Source organism: Alligator sinensis, unplaced genomic scaffold, assembly GCF_000455745.1.
Source record: "Alligator sinensis unplaced genomic scaffold, ASM45574v1 scaffold472_2, whole genome shotgun sequence".
NCBI classification, from domain to species: Eukaryota; Metazoa; Chordata; order Crocodylia; family Alligatoridae; genus Alligator; species Alligator sinensis.
This window is the reverse complement of record NW_005842378.1, coordinates 904245-923052: the sequence shown is the minus strand read 5'-3', so window position 1 is coordinate 923052 and position 18808 is coordinate 904245. Positions and strand designations below refer to the sequence as shown.

Sequence of the window (18808 nt, the reverse complement as noted above, 5' to 3'; positions counted from 1 at the left end):
ATCAAAGCATAGGTTAGTTATTTGTACTAAAGGTATTAATTGCATATCTTATATGCACATGATAGCTTTTACAGTCTTGTTATATTTTGTCCATTTTATGTTTTGGAAGACTCTAGTCTATGTAAACTTATTCTATGCCTGTTACTGCTTTCACCATCTCCTCCAACAAATGATGTTGCTCTCAAACAAAAATTAATACCTGACTTTCTAGTGTGAAAGGATTCCTTTGATTTCAGTGGGCTTTGCATTACATTAGAACATTTATGAGACTACCAAGGTAACAGAAAGACAAATACAAATGCTACAAAAACAGCTGTAGTAAAGACAACCCCCCCCAAAAGACTGTTGATTACAATTCTTGTTGTATGCATGTTCTAAATGTTACCTGTGATTCACTGATAGTTTAGAGAAAGATGGAATTTTAATGTATCAGTTTATGTAATTAAAATACAAAGTGTAAATGTATTTTGGTTACACTATTAGTTCTGTTATTTATAAAAAAGAAATAAGACTTCAAAAATAATACCAGATTAAATCAAGATTAGAAGACTGGATCAAGCAATTTGGGCTCTATTTTTGTATGCTACAGTGGGACTGTGGTTCCTATTCTCTCTAATAACACAAAAATAGCAACTCTGAGGAACAGAAATGCTATTTTTCTTACCAGATAATTTCCTATTAGCAGTTTTCCTCCGCTTTGATTCTTAATGGGTCATGCATATCTTCTCTGGAATCTGGAGGCAGTCCACCATGGTTGTTGAAGGCTCCAGAATTAAGCCCTGGTCTTTACCTCAGGCCACAAAAACAATTCTTCCAAAGCTGTGGGAACAACTGCCCCATAACTGATGATTAGCATTAACAGAATAACCTGATGTAACGTAACTAACTTTAAAACAATTATATGTAAGTCCAAGTTTTCCTATAGATATTCTGGGAAGTTATCCAGGGGAGCTGAATGCCAGTATCCTATGCTCCAAAGAAAAGGATCATATAAGAAGTCTGAGCTTGGGAGTATGTTCAAGAATCCTGGAACTAGAAACAGTGACTAGATTCTACTCAGACCCTCTTGGCCTGTGGTAGCCAGTGACGGAGTTCCCAACCCACTGTAAGGGTCACTCCTTGTCTTCAGTCACTGAATCCTGGAATATAATACAATACATATTGTCATTTGCCCCCACCCTCCTTTTATTTATTATCACTTGTAATATCCTGTCCAGTCTTAGAACACAAGTTGTTTGGTACAAGGATGCATCCTTTCTATTTGCTAAAAGGCTGAGCCCAGTAAGCACTACAAAAATTATAAGAATCATTCTTTCAAAACTTTCTTTAACTAGAATATGTAACAAACAATCAGCATTTTCCTGTTCCACTCCCACTCACCGGTGCATCCTCACTCACCGCACTCTTCTGGTCACCCCTCCTCCAACAGGGCTGGACCAGGTGCCTGCTAATGCTCATCACATGGGCCTGGTGCCCCTCCCCATGCATGATCTGGACTCACCTTCAGCACCCCATGTTACACTGTACTACCCCACCCTGCCCCCTGGGGCAAGAGCAGAAAGTGGCAGCTAGAGAAGGGAGGAGGAGCCCAGAGACTCCGGATTCTGTTGCAGCTGGAGTGATAGGGGGAATGGCAGCCAGGTGAGAACTTGGGAGCTGCCTGCAGCCTGCCGGTTGGACAGCCCTGAACTAAGAGATAAAGAAGTGATTGAAGTTAAAATGTAGACAAGTGTTGGCTGCCAGAAGAAAACACAAGTCTGGCTAAAGATGCACAGCCATCATCAGGTCAGATCAATCTGTAACTCAGAAGTGTTCCTTAATACCAGCATTACTCAGCTGCCTTACATCTTACAGTTAGCACTTGCTGACAGTCCTTAAGCCTCCAAAACGAACATGTCATTGTCATTCTACTGTAGTCTAAGAGGCAGTTAAAACCATTCTTGTCTATGATCTAGACATCTAGGGAAAGGCTTTGTAAGCCATGACAGCAGAGAAAAAGAAAAATACTCACATCATGTACATTCACATCAGTAGCACACTGACAAATCACTCTTTTTCAGGGGGATAAATAAATAAGAGTTCCTAAAAGTCCTAGCATCAGGAACTTTTCCAGACTACCCTGCATAATGTTTATAATACTTCTAAGGTATTGTAAATATTATACCCATGTCTTGGAAATATACGCATTTCTTCTTATGAACTCCAAGGCCTGGTACAGGAGGTTAGTAATAGGAATCTGAATTCCATCAACAGCACCAATGTAACTGGGGACCCTTGAAGGTGCCTTTAAAAATATCAATACCCAAACTTGTTATCAATTAACAGGTAACAAGTAAGGGCTGCAAGTTTCCAGGTAATAGTGGCAACATATTAGTATGCTGCCTCTCCAGCTCAGGGGTAAATGAAGGAATAAGTAACAGCCCCCTAAAGAAGTGCCCTTTGTCATTCTCAAGTTTTGCAGTCCTCAACCACCACCACATGCTTGTTTCTCAAGCCTAGAAATGGTGCTGCACATCTGAGAGTAATCTTTGGGAGAATTCCCCCCCAGCCTATTCTGGAAACCAGTAACTCACAGTGAAGTAAAAGTTGTCTGTGGTCACTTTTAAGTAAATCCTCTCATGTAGAAAAGTCCTAGGTCTGCCCAAGCATACAGTTAATATAGGAATGGTTATTCTGGAGTAGCTATTCCAGAACAGCTATATGTGCAGATAAACCCTCAGAACAAGTACACATGGAAGGCACTATTTCTCTTTTTTACCTTACCTTGGATAAGGTAAAACATTTCTCTTGTTTACCTTACCTTGGAAATATAAAGCACAACATAGAAAGAGTAAAAGAATATAAACATTAGAAGAAAATACACACAACATTTTCTCCTTGGGAGAATAAGGCAGAAATGAAGAGAAACAGAACAAAAAAACAAATGTGAAAAACTGTCATACTGTTTAATGGACCTCTGGAAGGTGCTCAGATGTCATATAGAGAATAGAACAAAAACAAGAATAGATTCACTTTTTGTCAGCTTGCTTGTGGAAAGATCCTGATCCCTAGAAAGCATGATCTTTTCTTTTTGGGGGTGGGGAAGATGGAAGGAAGGGAGTAGTGTTTATAAAGACATGACCAGAGTAGAAGGAAACAGCTTATAAAAAGAGGCAATGAAAAGTGGCTTCCCTTCAGTGGCTCTATTACCTCACTTAGCACCTTTTTGCAAGAAGGTCCCAGTTCTCTTGACAGCAGCTCTCATTATCTCAACTATTTCTCTTTTTAGCAGCTCTTCTACATTTGTGCAAGGGATGCCATAGTAGAAAAGAGGGAACTGGGCTTCCAGGGTGAGAACTGGGACATTGCTGGCAATGGGAGATGGGGGACCAGAACCTGTTAAAAGGAAAGTACTTAATGTGTGTGTTTCAACAAGCTACCTACCTAACTCCCATCCCTAGGGACCATCAAAGCGTAGTTTTCCCTCTGGCTTTTCCAAAGCTGGTTCCTTAAGTTATAACCAAAATGCTCCAATACTACACTGCCCCCTTGTTAATCTTACACATTGTCCTGATATGACACAGAGGGAGTAAGCTGTTGTTGAGATAACTGGCTTCCATTAGCAAGCATGTGATTGGCAGGACGATAAAGTCTTTTCCCTCACAGGTCAGCTACTCTTTAAAAAGAGGGCAATCCTGCTGATCCATCTTTTAGCTACAGTCTCTCACTGAGTCCCAATTCTCCTGCCTTTTAGCTTTGATATGGTTCAAGCTTTCCCCCTTGTATCAGCCCCTACCTGTCATCAACTCCTCTGTACCAAACAGCAAATATCAGGAGTTTGACCTCAGGGCACAGTCCGGGTGGGCAGGTAAAACCTGACCACTGGACCTACTTCCTTATCTTTCATATCCTGCAATTCATGAAGAAGTATCAGATTCAAACTAAAAAACAGAAGCATGACCTTTCATAAGAACTTTCTGAAAAAGGCTCTGTTGCCTTTCTAAGTATTCTTGAAAAGAACTGTCATCCACCTTATTAAGAGAGAAATGGATCACAAATAAGGAAGAAGAAAAATAGTGCCAAGTTCTTACTAAAAGGTAAATATCATTTTAAATTAATACTTGCATCCCTAAGAGTTTCTAGTGAGACACAAACCATACTGTGGAAGAAAACAATCAAAATACTTCTATAATTATTCTATGCCTACTAGTTATATCACAAACTATTGAAGCCACTTGCCTAAAATTTTATTCTTTATAAAAATATTTGAAATTTACCAGATTCCTACCATATGCAGAAGAAAGGTATCACACATTGTGAAGACAATTCTATGCAAAAGTTGCTAGCTAAAATTATCATGTATAAGCAGTATCATAGCCATTTGTCTGGCATATTCAACAGCTGGCACTTAAACATGTAAAATATTATTTATTTCCCTATTAAGTACATGCACACCTCATTCTCTTGTACAGCTGGAAATCACTTTCCCCCATAAAAAAGTATGGGGTTTTCAATGATTTATAGCATTTAGAAGAAATTCCAAAGAGACTGTGTTACAACTAGACAATCTCTAAATCTCTCTAATTAACTTATTTACTGTAGTACAAAGTGAAAGATATTTAATCATTTATATCATTTAGAATAAATAGGATAAAAAGCCAACACAGGACTGTTAATATTTTAGATTGGAAGAACTCCTTTTTTGCACAATGAATTGCAGTTACTCATACGCTTCTGCTTACGGAAATCACAGATCCATTGCACAACTTTATTCACATGCTATAGGCCCCATCTTTTCTCACTTCCTCCAGATTTAAACTGTGTAACTTCAATGACTGCAACAGTGTCATTCCAAATTTATATGTACTTAAGCTTAGAATTGGTACCATACCTTTCAACTTTAGCACTGAAAGGCATATTACAATGCTATCATTTTTTAATTAGATTGAGCGACTGAAAAACTCCCTGCAAAATAATTTTACAATGGGATTTTTCCATTTTGGGGGGTTTTCTCATTGCATTGTTCTGCAAAACCCATCTACAAGTGAAAACACCAGTATGCAAATAAGCTGAAATGGAATTTTTCTTACATTTCTTTTTTCCAGCTGACTTGTAGCATGGAATATTGCTGAATAACATTGTCCAAAGCCTTGGGGTGCTTAAGCTAATTCTATTTATATTTGCTTAACTATTAACTTCACAACTCAGGCAACACTTTTACCAGTATTTATAACTATGAAAAAAGCAAGACTTAGAAATCCTTTAAAAAAAAAGCTTATTTCAGGTAATGAAACTTGGTGAACTATTAATGCTGGGCTCAGTAGAATAACAAAGAGAAAAGAAAACAAATGAGTAAGTGAAGATAAAACAGTGTATAACAATTTAGAACAGGAAGTAGGGAAGAATATGATGTCCAGTTGAAAGTGCAGGGTATATATTAATGGAGAGAATACACTTGTTCAAAATAGGATCAGGCTAGAACACAGGGCTAATATGCTTATTCTTGCAAACAAAGTATCATGGCATCTTGACAGGCTGTCAGGATCTCAAGTTGAACACTTTATCTATGACACCTCCAGTAGCAGAGTGCCCCTTACATCATGCTGGGGAAATAGTTTGATACTAACTCATAGGGAAGAGTGTCACTAATCCCACCGCTCTGAATAACTGCTGGTTTTCAAAATTAAACTACCAAGACTTCTATAAACATGAAAGGTCCTCGAATTTAACAACGTTGGTGTTGACCAAAAGGGGAAATTAGTAGGATAAGAAAAACAACAAAAGTCTTACTTGTCTGAGGTCGATGAAAGCTAACTGCAGGGTGTCTCCCTGGAATCCTGGCACAGGCTCAGAGCTAGCGAACACTGTAGGTAAAGGTTAGAAACATTATGGATACAGAATATATTTAAAAAAAATTAACAGCAATTCAACTGTTAATTACAAATGTGAGTTACTGAAAAGGATCAAAATTTAACAATTTTGACAGAAATAAAAGAGATTATAACTTTTATTTTGTATTGATCAAATCCTTTGCTATCATTTTAAAGTCCTATAATCTTTAAGTACACCCCATTTAGAAGGTTTATTTCACCTATAGTTCTAACACAGTAATAATGCTGCAATCATGTTTGCTGACGACTTTACATTTTTGTCCTGAGGTGAATGATTACAGAAGTATTTTGAAACTATACCAATTCCATGGCTGTCAACATATTTTTAAACATCTGCTTTTGTTGTAGCATCTGCTCTATAAAAATCCCACCTCTAGCCAAACAGTAATAAAAGACAGACACTTAGGTGGGAGTTAGCTTAATGTGCAGACAACAGGTGGAAAATTCTAAGTGCCACAATCAGAGAAGAGCTGGAATGTCTGTTCATGCCTTTTAACAAGCTTATTGATAATGGAATTCTGCTCTTTAAAAAGGCCAAAATAGGTTGTCAAAATTGGAAGGCTGAAGTATGTTCAAAATGCAAAAAACGGTAGCACATATATTACAAAAGCTAGCTGCCTTATTGCAGTAAGATATGCAACTACTGACATTTGTTATTTATTTTAAAATCAACCAGATTTGATGACTGTAGACTCCCATGATCCAGATTTTGTGAATGGTTATTTTTATTACCATTTAAAATAAAGTTAGTAGACCTAGGAAAGAAAGCAGAAAATATGCACAACTCATTTTACAGATTTAAGCTGTCTGATAAATGATTGTAGTAAAAGCTTTAGAAAATAATTTAAGAATTAATCCACAAATTAACCCATAATCATGGGAATTCAGGGTGAATGACATAAGCTAATTACAACTGTCCCAGCAAAGAAGCCAAACTCTACAGGGAGAAGTAAGCTGTGGCCACTGCCAGCAGTGCCCCAAAGATAGCTGCTATTTAAACGCTACTTCCCCTTGTTATGGTGGCTTGTGAGCACAATGCCCCAGCAGTTCCCTCCTTTCTTCAAGAGCACCAGATGGGGCGTTGCCTTCAAAAGATTTCCCCTCCAGGAATGGCCATTTAAGATGGCTTCAGGTTAAGGCACCAGCAGCCACTGTCACCAAGGGACCAGCTGATCCTTTCTTCATCCTGTTATGGAGCTAGAACTTGCAGAACACAAGAACCCAGTAAGTCATCCCCTGAGTTGCACAGAGGAAGTCTTTTGTAGCCAAAGTGCCCCAAAGCATCTGCACCATGTGGTGTGTTGTGCAAAGAGAGAGTGACATTTGGATGTGGAGAGCATGGGAAAAAAGGAATAAATGAATAGTTGGCTTAGGTAATGATGAGGTGGCGTCATCATTGTCCCAGACCATCAGGACATGGGTCGTATGCGAGACACCTTCTTGTGCCTGGGTCACATATGAGACACCTTCTTGAGCTCAGTACTGAAAGGGACCACACTGACCTTCTCACAGTGACAAGGAGAATGAGAGAATTACAGCTACACTGTGGGCCTCTTGGCTCCGCTTAGGTACCAAGAGGGGACCCAGCAGCTGAAGGAGCTGCGGGCAAAACTTTTTTTTTTTTTTTTTTTACAAAGAAACTACAAATATAGGCTAGAAGTTGGGACTCACCAACTGTATAAAGGGGTAAAAAAAAACCAACCCAAAACTCAAAACAAACAAGCACACTATACATAAAATAAATACTAGAAAGCTATCAGGTAACTACATATATATTTCTTTGTGTACCTGAACATGGTCACTTCCTGGCTTCTGAGTGAGTGCCTTTTTGTAACCTTGTACATAGTTTGTACTACTGTTTTTATTTACAGAAGTAAACATGTTTTTAAACTAGAAAAGTGAATAAAAATAATATTTCACCCTGTTCATATCTTTGCTATGTGGCAGCAGAATGAACTGCACTGCTCAGTATGTTCAGTCAAAGTCCCCTGCCTCATTTCAGACCTTTACTATATTGTATGGAAAGAAATAGGACTATGTTCTTGCACACACTTATTGTGCAGATGGAGGTAGTAGTCCTCCATCCCAAAATAACTGCACAGAATTATCCATGAACTTTCTTTTGTACATGTACACAGAACCAAATAACAGCAGACTGAAACAGGTCCCACCACAAAATGCAGCATGCAAGCACAAAGCAGATTACAAAAAAAACAGTATAATTGTCATTTATAACTTTCTGTCCAATCACATAAGGGCACACGTTGACATTATCTTCCCACCAAAATTTCAACTTTCTGCATCTGGCACTGCTATACTCGAGCTGCTCAAGCAACCAAATAAACAATTAATAATAAAGTTAAAGCAAACGTGGCCATACTTTTTTTTTTTTTTTTTTTTATCCACGCAACATTATTTAAGTCTCCTTTCCTCATTCTTATCTCTGCATGTTCTGTAGCAATACAAGTGTAGTAAAATGGCTCTAACTTTACTCCTGTTCCATTCAGGGTCAAAGTTAGGCCAGTTTAGGTAGGCTGTATCACTACAGGATCATACAGACTTAACAGTTACCATGAAACAGCTTCAGCAAATAGCAGCTCCCCTTCCAGCTAAAACATACATCAATCCATTACCTCAGACAGACAAGACACTCCAAAAATGAGGTTTTAAAGAAAAAGAATTTCCTTAATTGAAATACTTTTAAAAATGTATAAAACAATGCCGCCTGCACAATGGTTGACTTGTGGAAGCACTGGCAACTGCCAGAATATGAAATCACGCTCACTACCTCCCTAAAAAAAGGCCGTAAACCAGTGGTGCTCAAGCTTCTGGCCCCACAGGGCAGAAGAATGACAAGGGGCTTGTCTGTGGACTGGATCAAACCCCACACACCAAGATCAGACCCCACGCTGCCTTTGGCCAGCCCCATGCACCAGGATCAGGCCCTGGGGCCCAGTGCTGTCTGTGCATGCTAAAATAAGGCCCTGGGCCCCCATGTGCCGTGTTTAAGCCTTGGTGGCCCACATTGCCCCAGCTTAGCCCTGAGCGCTAGGATCAGGCTCTGGACTTGGTACCATCCCTTAAAGGCCTCACATGCAGGAACTGTGCCATCCTCACCTGAAGCTGTGTGCCCGGCTCAGGCCCTGGTGCCACCTTCACCTGGCCCCACACTGGGATTGGGCTCTCCATGCCTGATTTAGCATGCAAGGCCCACAACTCCTCCTGGATCCAGAAAAGTGGCAGCAGAGGAACAACTGCCAACACATTTTCAGATCCATGGGCAGCCCCACAGGGTTGATGACATGGCATTGGGGGCTGGAAGTGGCCCCTGGGCTGGATGTTGAGCACCCCTGCTGTAAACCATTACTACCTTCCATGACTGCCTGGGACTGCCATTTTCCCCAAGGGCTGGGACTGCAATTTAGGCCTGTGTGGTTATCAGGAATGGTGTTTATACTCATGAGAATGTCATCTTAGACTAGGAAGTGCTTCAGCAATTCACCAGAGAGAACACCTCAGAAATCAAATAAATGGACTGGGAAATAAAGACATTTGCTTCACAGTGGTTGGCAGCTCCATGATAGAGATCATTTAATGTGACCCCACAACCAGGAGATTATATATGCACTCACACACATGCAGGCTTGTAAAAAAAAATATAACTATGGTGAGGATGAAAGACTCTAAATCCTCAATGATAGGCGAGATCCCCAAGTTACTGAAGGTGGAACAGGAAGCCCTCAGCACTGTTCCTGGAAGAAGTGGCAAAAATATGATTCCATATAACTTCCTGTTTTCTGTACCATGGACAGACAGTTTGCCCCTTCTAACTGCACAGGGCACTTCCAATCTGAGGCATGCAGTAACTCTCACAGGCAGTACCATAGCAATGAAGTTTGGCACTGGGGGTCAAAGCCCGCAGCAGCAGCCCACCCTCGCCCTGCACAAAGATCCAGGGGGCACATGCCCCCACCCTCCGACTTACCCGGTAGTGTATGCAGTGGCAGGAACCGCCTTCCCCCTATCCCCACGCCCCATCAAATGAGCCGCTTGTGGTTCTGTCCCGTGGCCCACACAACTGGGTAGCACCTGTTGACGCCCCTTCGCTTCGGGGCCCAGGGCGGTCATCCCACTCGTCGCCTCCCTTACTATGGCACTGCTTACAGGTAGTAGTAAGAATAGTAGGGATACAGCAGCAATTGAACTGATAGAGAACTGGAAATTGTGCATTAGCGTCAAATGGAAAGATTTTGTTTAGCTTGTTTCACTTTCTGTAGTAGAATAGATCAACTTGCCACAGAACAAGAATCTACACACTTTCTGTAGCCCATCAAGGGATATCCTCATGAATATATTCTACTGTAATTAAATACTACAATTTTATTTTCTCTATATAAAGTACAAATTACCAAAGTAACAAAATAAAAAAAGACATACAGCGAGAAGCATTCAATATTAAAATAAAATATTACTTTCTGCATAAGCGTCCACACACTTCACTCGCAATTTCATTTTATAAAGTAATATAGTAACTTACTATAATAGTGTATTACCTCAGACGGTAAAAGCAAATATTCTTGATAGATGACTAAGATGCTGTTAGTTTCGTTATTATAACTTTATGAACTGAAGGCCAAAACAGCCCATTCTAATACTCTACTTGCAGTACGAAACAGACAAATAGATTATTTTATTTTAGGTTTAGGCTACACTTCTGTAACAATTTTATGAGGATACTTAAATGTGATCTAATGCTGCACATAAATTTAAATGGACTTAAATTAACAACCTGTGTTAACATTACCAATGCATCTATTGTAAAAGGATCATTCCAGATGCTTTGTTTTACTTTTTTATTTCAGATTAAAATATTGATTTGTTTTCAGCTTGAGAGTGATTTCTTTAAGCCTGGAAAAAATAATTTAACCATTTGACAGTATGTACAGAGTGAAAAATACAAAGATATGCCATCATATAAACATGTTGCTTTTAAAAAAGAAATAAAACCCCCTAAAGTTCCTCAGCTGTTTGGAATAGAAACTTGAAATCTGGCAGAAAAATAAGTTGCTAATATGTATTACGGGGTTCTATTAAAAAGTTGGCTGTTAAATGAAGATAGAAAATGTATTTTATACATGGAAACTGTTTTTGCAAACAAATTTCCCAGGATTCTATTGGCACTATACACTCATGAATATGTAAAAGGAATAAAAATTCTATTTTTAGGCATACACAGAATAGGCTCCTTGAGGGTAAGTATACATGATACACCAGACCTCTGCTTCATTCATTAAACAAAAGTACATCAGTCAAAAACCAGCTCATGCACTTCATGAAGCTTAGGACCAAAAGAAAAATAGTAATCATGCAATTAAAGGCTGCCTGAACTCTGCCTTTTTCTGTTTTGAAAACTTTTTCTTCTTTTAACTAACTTTTGTATACAAAATATATATGTTTGTTTATTGATTTGATACATATTAAATATACATTAAAACAATTGTTTGGTTAACTTAAGGCAAAGAACATATCTGTTATAATGGAATTTAAGATCTCTATAACTCTATATTGGGAGAGTAATTAGCCTTTCTTCATTTTGAGAGTTAAAATGCAGGTCTATATTTTATTTGAAAAATATCGTATCTATTTATGATTCCTAAGTATCTTATGTAACCATGGGGGTCATATCCATGGCTGTTTCAATGTATATGACTCAAAATTCATTATCTACTTTGAGAACACACATGAACGGTTTACAGCTAAGTGGAAGAAACTAAAATTTAGGTGTGTCCAGAAGGCCAAAAGTTAATTGAGCACAGTGTAGATAGTGAAGCTGTAAATTTATGTTAAACTCAGAATAGGCAGATTTGAGGCTAAATCTTAGTGCAAATCATGTTAGCATCACAGAGCTGTTAGCCACTTAGTAGCACTGCTGGACTCTCCAGCTGTTCAAATATACCCTGAGGTGGGTGGGAGGCCTTTCCTGAGGCAGCAACCTAACACTGAAGTGACTACCACACCCCTGCCCCCACTCTTAATGCAGAATCCATGACTTCCCCCTCATATCCAAGAAAGCTTTACACAAGCACAATAGGCAGAAAGAGAGGAAGCTCTGTATAGAACTGTTTTGGAGGGCATAATGGGTCCTGCTTGCATTAATCTCCTGATCTCCCAAGAAGTTTCAACAGTTCTAAAACCCTCTTTTAAGGACTGGGTGAAAATCCCTTCCATACTAGGCCAGACTGGCCTCAGGGTCAGTCAAGCGAACATACAGATGGGCTAGGAGGCCTGCTAAACCCTATCTCTTACTGCCATTTAATCCTGCCTCAGGATTTACCTCTCTATTTTTTTAAAAACTGATCACAGCAAAATTGTTTGTAACTTTCAAGTCACCATTATTTCTAAGTCAGTTACTATTTCATTAAAAAAATCCTGCATGTCAGCATATTCAAAACTGCACTGTGTTTTAAGCTAAAGCTCTACATCCCCCGTACTATGCAGATCCTGAGCTTTAACAATTGTGGCAACCATAAAATTATTCTGAAGGGAAGTCTCAGGGCAAGGTAAATTTGCCTGTGAACAGCTCTTCTGCTGCAGAGGCAAAATACATGGGCATTCTTAATAGAGATGGGTGAAAAACGTACACATTTTCAGATGTTAGACCCCTAAACCATGATTTTTTTTTACATTAAAATTGTCATTTCCCAATATAAATTCTTGCGTCAATAAAAATACTTGACCGTATGCGTATTTAAGACAACTATATATTATGCATTAGTTACTTCCTGTGAAGAACAGAGAGAACTCTTTATAAGACAATTCTCTATCAGTAGTACTACATACTGTGCCACAACCCCTTCCCTATTTATGATCCATTCTTTCCATACATTAGAAAAGAAATTAAAAGTTATTTTTATCTAAGGATTTTCTACTTCTAATTTAGAAAGGTGAACTAACTTGCACTTAAATGAAAATGTGAGCCACAGTATAATCAATAAAACATTAAATAAAATCAGTTGTAAAATTAAGTCCTAAATATCATACATAGCTAGCAAATGCTGTTTTAATACATATACATAAAGGATTTCTAGTAATATAGAACTAAATATAATTCTAAGTATAGTCATTAGTTTCAAAGAACAGTTGTTCTCTTGGGCATTAAATATAAGTAAAAATATTTAAAAGCATAAATTACTAAAATATCCTTTGCCGTTAGCTAGTATTTAAAGTAAATATACATATAATGAATATTATTGGTGATAAGCAGACAAAAAAACTGTAGCTTGAATAATCCAAAATCTTAGATACTTATCTAAAGTGTCTTCCATATTCTAACGATTCTCCATCAAGAAATGTACTCTCCCCACCATAACAATCTCCCTATCCTAAATAAACCCCTGCCCTGATTGTCCACTGGACTGCTTTCTTCAGGGAGACACCCAGAAGACTGGATTTTAATTTCATCTTCACCACATTACTACCATCTTGCTTTTCTCTAATGCATCAAAGTATGATATTCTTGAGCAAGCAGGAGGCTCTCTCTATGGCTTTTGAGCTACAGGTCACTGCCCCACTACAATAATGATCAGAAAAATACTTTGGATAAACCCTAAAACTAACCCATTCATATTAGCTATATTACCATTTACATTAGCTGCTCACGTGAATTACCACAGGTACAAAATAACATAAAATATAAAAGATGTAAAATACTGTATAGTACCATATAGAACATGGAGAAACTAGTTCAGTTCGAATAGGAAAACTTTGAAATATTTCCCCACCCCTTGAATGAAAGCCCAAACTTTTGTAATTTGGGAAGTACTCCCAAAAATTCTTTCCTGGAGTCGCAACAAGGATGTTTTAACATTCCTTTCCTATCTCACATACTGAGGGCCAGCCTTAGGGAAAATGGTGCCTTGGGCGAACTTGTATTTTGGCACCCTTTCTTTAAGTATGTGGTAGACTGGAACAGACACCACACTGCCCGCACATGCCCAGCTCAGCTCACATGTGTGTGTGCATGTGTATGTGTGTGTTTGGTGCCCCCCTGACCATGGCACCCTGGGCGGTCACCCACTGGTAAGGCCAGCCCTGTACATACTTATCTCTGGAAACAGGGAGGCCTAGCACCATTCCTTTCCTTTTCTAGCACTGAAAATCATTTTAGGATTGACTACATGACCTGCTCCTCCTGTTCTCTGGCAAGGATCAAGTGAAATTTTAGAGCACTCCACAAGACCCCTTCATTCATTCCCATGAGAACAACTCATCCCTTTGCCTATTTCTGTGACTAACAAGATTTCTGTCTCCAAGGAGCTTAAGGCAACTTTTTGTAATAACCTATTTGTTTCACTTGTATTTACATTTCTGTCTATAGCAGACTACTCATATATTTGAAGAACTAAAACACCAAGTTAAAAACAAGTATTAAATACCTAGATAATTACTAAGAATCTAAAAATGTAAAATGTCTATTTAGAGGTACATAACGTCGTTCATTATACACGAAAGCTTTTGAATTCAGAGTATACACTCTGCTTCCTCTGTCAGTAGGACACTGAATCCATTTATCAAATACAGTAGGAAGCTACCCGCCATTTGTAAATTATCTGCACACACCGAGTGCTAATGGAAATGTCACTGCTGTAGCCATTAATCCCAAAATGTCAAAGAATAAAGCTGGAGGAGGGTGATGAGCAAGAACATAAATCACAGCCAGCACTGTGATGCCTGGAATGTGCCTGTGATGGACATTATGAATGGAAGTCCAACAACAAAGCACGCTGTTGTCCCTATCTCCTTATGCTGCATATTTGAAAATGCTATTTTTGTAACAAACCAGCATAGAAGATACTAAACAAACTTTTAGGTAACTGTATCTGAACTCATCCTTGATTTCTCAATGTAAACAAAATTGTTATAAAGCATTCTAAGACCTTTACAAACAGAGAAAGTTAATATTATTTTAACTGCAGTTATGTAAAAACAATGGTAGGAGACACTGGTTGGTATTGAATGTAGGTAAGTGTGTAAATAATTTCCACCACCAATCTTTCTTTTCACATCTGCTGAAACTTTCAAAATTTGTGCCAAAATTTTCCATGTTGTCTCTACCAGAGATAAATTAATTTTTGGGCAAATGTCTACCAGTTTACTCTGTGCTGGTTTACTCTCTCTCAGTGTGGTCCAAAAGTGAAGGACAAACAGAGTCTCAGCCCATTCCATGTCTGCATCCACCCTCATAAAATGATATGCAGTGGAGAACTCTATTTTATCCCCTGTGAAATGGGTGAGTCAGTTCAGTGATAAAAAGAACCAGGCAAATACAGATGTAAAATATCCTGGAGTACTAAGAAATGGGTCAAACTGGTATGGAGGCATTACCAGCTGCTTTGCAGACATGACTGAGACTCAGCTCACAGGTTCTTAAATCCATTTGTCATGCATTTATCCCCCGCTTCCTTTAAAACAGTGTTTTTCAAACTTTTGATACCTGAGGTGCACTTTTTTCTGGAATAAAGTTGTTGGCACACTTCACTCTTACACCCAAAAAAGGGTGTGTGTATGTGTATTTCCCCCCGCCCCAGACATGTAACATATTCCATTTCCTTGCCAGAATAAATGATGCCAGGGCTGGGGCATACTGTTAAAAAAAGAACTGCATAACTTTTCTGAATTTTGAAGGATCCTTTTTGAAAATCACAGAGACAGATCTAAATTCAGAAAAGACAGAGGGAACCTTGAGGCTAAAAACGTTGAGAATCACTGATCTAGCTGGTGCCATTTATGGGTGGCAGGGGTAGCTGTGCAGTGCTCTTTCCACTCTTCGTTCCCTTCCAAACCCCGATCCGTACTTCAGGGATAAGGGCAGTCCCTGCTGTTGAGGCTGCTCTGGCAAGGTCTCACACGGAAGCGACCACCCCTGGAGCCCGCTGCTGGAAGAGTGTGGGGGGAGGGCCAGGATAGCGGTTGCTTGGGCATGGAGAAGGGCTGAGGAAGGCAGTAGCAGCAGTGGCGGTCCCCTGAAGAACACCTGCAGGCACTGCTGGAATAGCTGGGGCAGGCACAAAGTGCCTGACACGGAAGAGGAGCATTTACATCCTCACACAGATGGATCTCGCAGCACATTTCTGTTACTCTAACAGTACACCTTTTGAGAATCACTGCTTTAAACTCCCTATTAAATCTCACTTCTACAAGGCAGCAGGCAAACTGTAGTCCAGGCAGAACAACCCTTTCAGATAGTAGTACTCACTCTAGCAACCTTATATACTTATCTTTGCCTTAAATTTCTATTACTTTCTCACTCAGGGTGCTGACAGAAGTGACATTTGTCGTGCGAATGGCCCCCTGAAAGCACTCTACAGCTGTGCCATGACAGAAATACATGGCTGCAGAGTGCTTAAAATGTGGTCAATCATGCAACAAATTAACCCTCAAATAATGAGGGATCAGATGAAGGTGCTCCAAAGTGCTCTTCTGTTCCCTAGGGTCAGTTTTTCAGCACAGTTGGGGCTGGGCTGATGCAACCCATCTCTACCTCTGGTGCTGTCTGCAGGTAGAGAGAAGGGAGGGGGAGAGGAAGATACAGGCTAGGGTTTGCCCAGCCTGAGTTACAGTGGGGGTGGATTGGAGCCCTCCTGCCACATGGTCCCCACCCCTCACTTCCCTCTTTCAGTTCAGCCCAGGTGAACTCCAACACACAGCTTCCTCTCCCCCGCCCTTCCTGCAGACAGAAACAGATGGGGGGGAGGGGTGTTGTGGTGGCTGCATCAGCCCAGCAAAATCATGGGACAGGCAGGCAGGCTCCATCCCCGACTCAACAGGTGAATATCTATTGGGTTGGGAGAGTCATTCTAACTCACGGCATTTTATGCAAAATGCCATGACTTAGAGCGGGGACCTGCACATCTGTCAGTGCCCCCAGTGTCTATATTGTTATGTCCTCCTGTTACTTTAGTCTTGTCATTAAATAGGATTAATTTGCAGAGTCACATTTGGGGTAAATAGAAGATGACTCAGAGCAACATAATTAAATATACTTTGATTTAATTTTACAAAGTACTTTAATCTGAGGAATATAAAAGATAGTATGATCTACCTGTGTTTAATCTAATTAGCTCTCTTTGATGACTGGAACTCCCATTTAACAGCATGTGTCATATGGCAGAAAGCGCACTTGTGTGGTCGCGCATTAGATCCCATCATGCCTTTACCTGCATGTGTAGAGGGGACCACAGTGATACAGTCTTTAATTACATGATCACATACTAATACTAACATACTAGACTCATAAACAAATTGAACGGCTGTGCCATAGACTATTACACAATCATGTGGGTAGCAAATTGGCTTAAAGGTTGTACCCAGAGTGTGGTGGTGGACGAGTCGGTATTGACCTGGAAAGATGTGGGCAGTGGGGTCCCCTAAGGCTCGGTCCTTGGGCCAGTGCTATTCAATTTCTTCATCAGCAACCTGGATGAAGGCGTGGAAAGCATTCTATCCAAATTCACAGATGACACAAAACTAGGGGGCAAGGTAAACATACTGATGGGAAGAAACCAAATCCAGGCAGACCTGGACAGGTTAGAGAAGCGGGCAGAGAACAATAGGATGTAGTTCAACAAGGACAAGTGCAAGGTGCTGCTCCTAGGGAGAGGGAATCACCAGCACACCTATAAGCCTGGGGATGACCTTCTCAGCAGCACAGCAGTGGAAAGTCATTGTCGACTCCAAGATAAATATGAGTTGTCAATGTGATGAAGTAATTAGCAGAGCTAACCACACTTTGTCATGCATTAGTAGGTGCATCACAAACAGGCCCAGCAAGGGGATGCTTCCCCTCTATGCAGCACTGGTCAGGCTGCAGCTGGAGTACTGCATCTAATTCTGGGTGCCGCAATTCAAGAGAGATGTGGACAACCTTGAGAGGGTCCAGAGAAGGGCAATTTGTATGGTTAGAGGCCTACAGGGAAGGCCCTATGAGGAAAGGGTGAGGAATCTGGACCTTTTCAGCCTCCACAAGAGAAGGCTGAGGGGGGGATCTTGTGGCAGTATACAAATTCACTGGGGGGGGGGGGCGGGGGCAGCTAGGAGATGCTTTGTTTACCAGGGCACCCCATGGAATAACCAGGAACAGCAGCCACAAGCTGATAGAGAGTAGATTTAGGTAGAACATCAGAAAGAACTTCTTCAGTTAGAGTTGCCAGAATCTGGAATGGGCTTCTAAGGGAGGTGGTGCTCTCCCCTACCTTGGGGATCTTCAAGAGACTGGACAAGCACCTGGCTGGGGTCACATGACCCAAGCACTTTTTTCTGTCACAGGCGGGGGGACAGACTCGAATGATCCACTGAGGTCCCTTCCGACCTTAACATCTATGAATCTATACTAATCTTTCCCCAGGGACCTAACTTCAGTGCACAGAACAGATCTGCTCTGGGAAGAAATCAGGACTGAACAATGAAGTACAATCTATAGGACCTTTGCCAATTGTTGCAGAAGTTGGATGTATACAGTAGATGAGGCAGAAAAAAGCCAGAAGAAGAAAAGCCAGTCTTACAAACTGACCTGGAGAATCAGATTTAATTTTTGTCCCTGCTATAGAATGCTTTTATAATGCTAGGCCTCCCACTTAAAATACAATTGCCATAGGTGGTCACTAGTGATGTCTCTCTCCTGTCCTGGGTGCCCAACTTGAAACCCCAGGACAGGGCTTTGCAGGAATAGTAAGCACTTAAAACCACAACTGAAATCAACAAAATCTATTCTTAAAACATATGAAGTGCTATACTAATGCTAAGTGCTAAGTATCTTGAGTTTGACACAGGGCCGGATTATGACATGCTGAGAACCTAAGCTATGTCAAGCTTAAGAGGCCCCATAGCATTACCAAACAAAGTGTATTATTCCAACAGAAAGGACAATGAAAATAGAAATA

General features: G+C 40.1%; 1 protein-coding gene across 1 annotated transcript in view; it reads right to left on the bottom strand.

Moving 5' to 3' along the window:
- The window catches only part of EXOC6 (exocyst complex component 6), a 142995-nt gene that overhangs the window by 26560 nt on the left and 97627 nt on the right, over positions 1-18808 (bottom strand). The window contains 1 exon segment of the mRNA XM_006029422.3: positions 5770-5843. Within this exon segment, the coding sequence (XP_006029484.1) occupies positions 5770-5843 (74 nt within the window).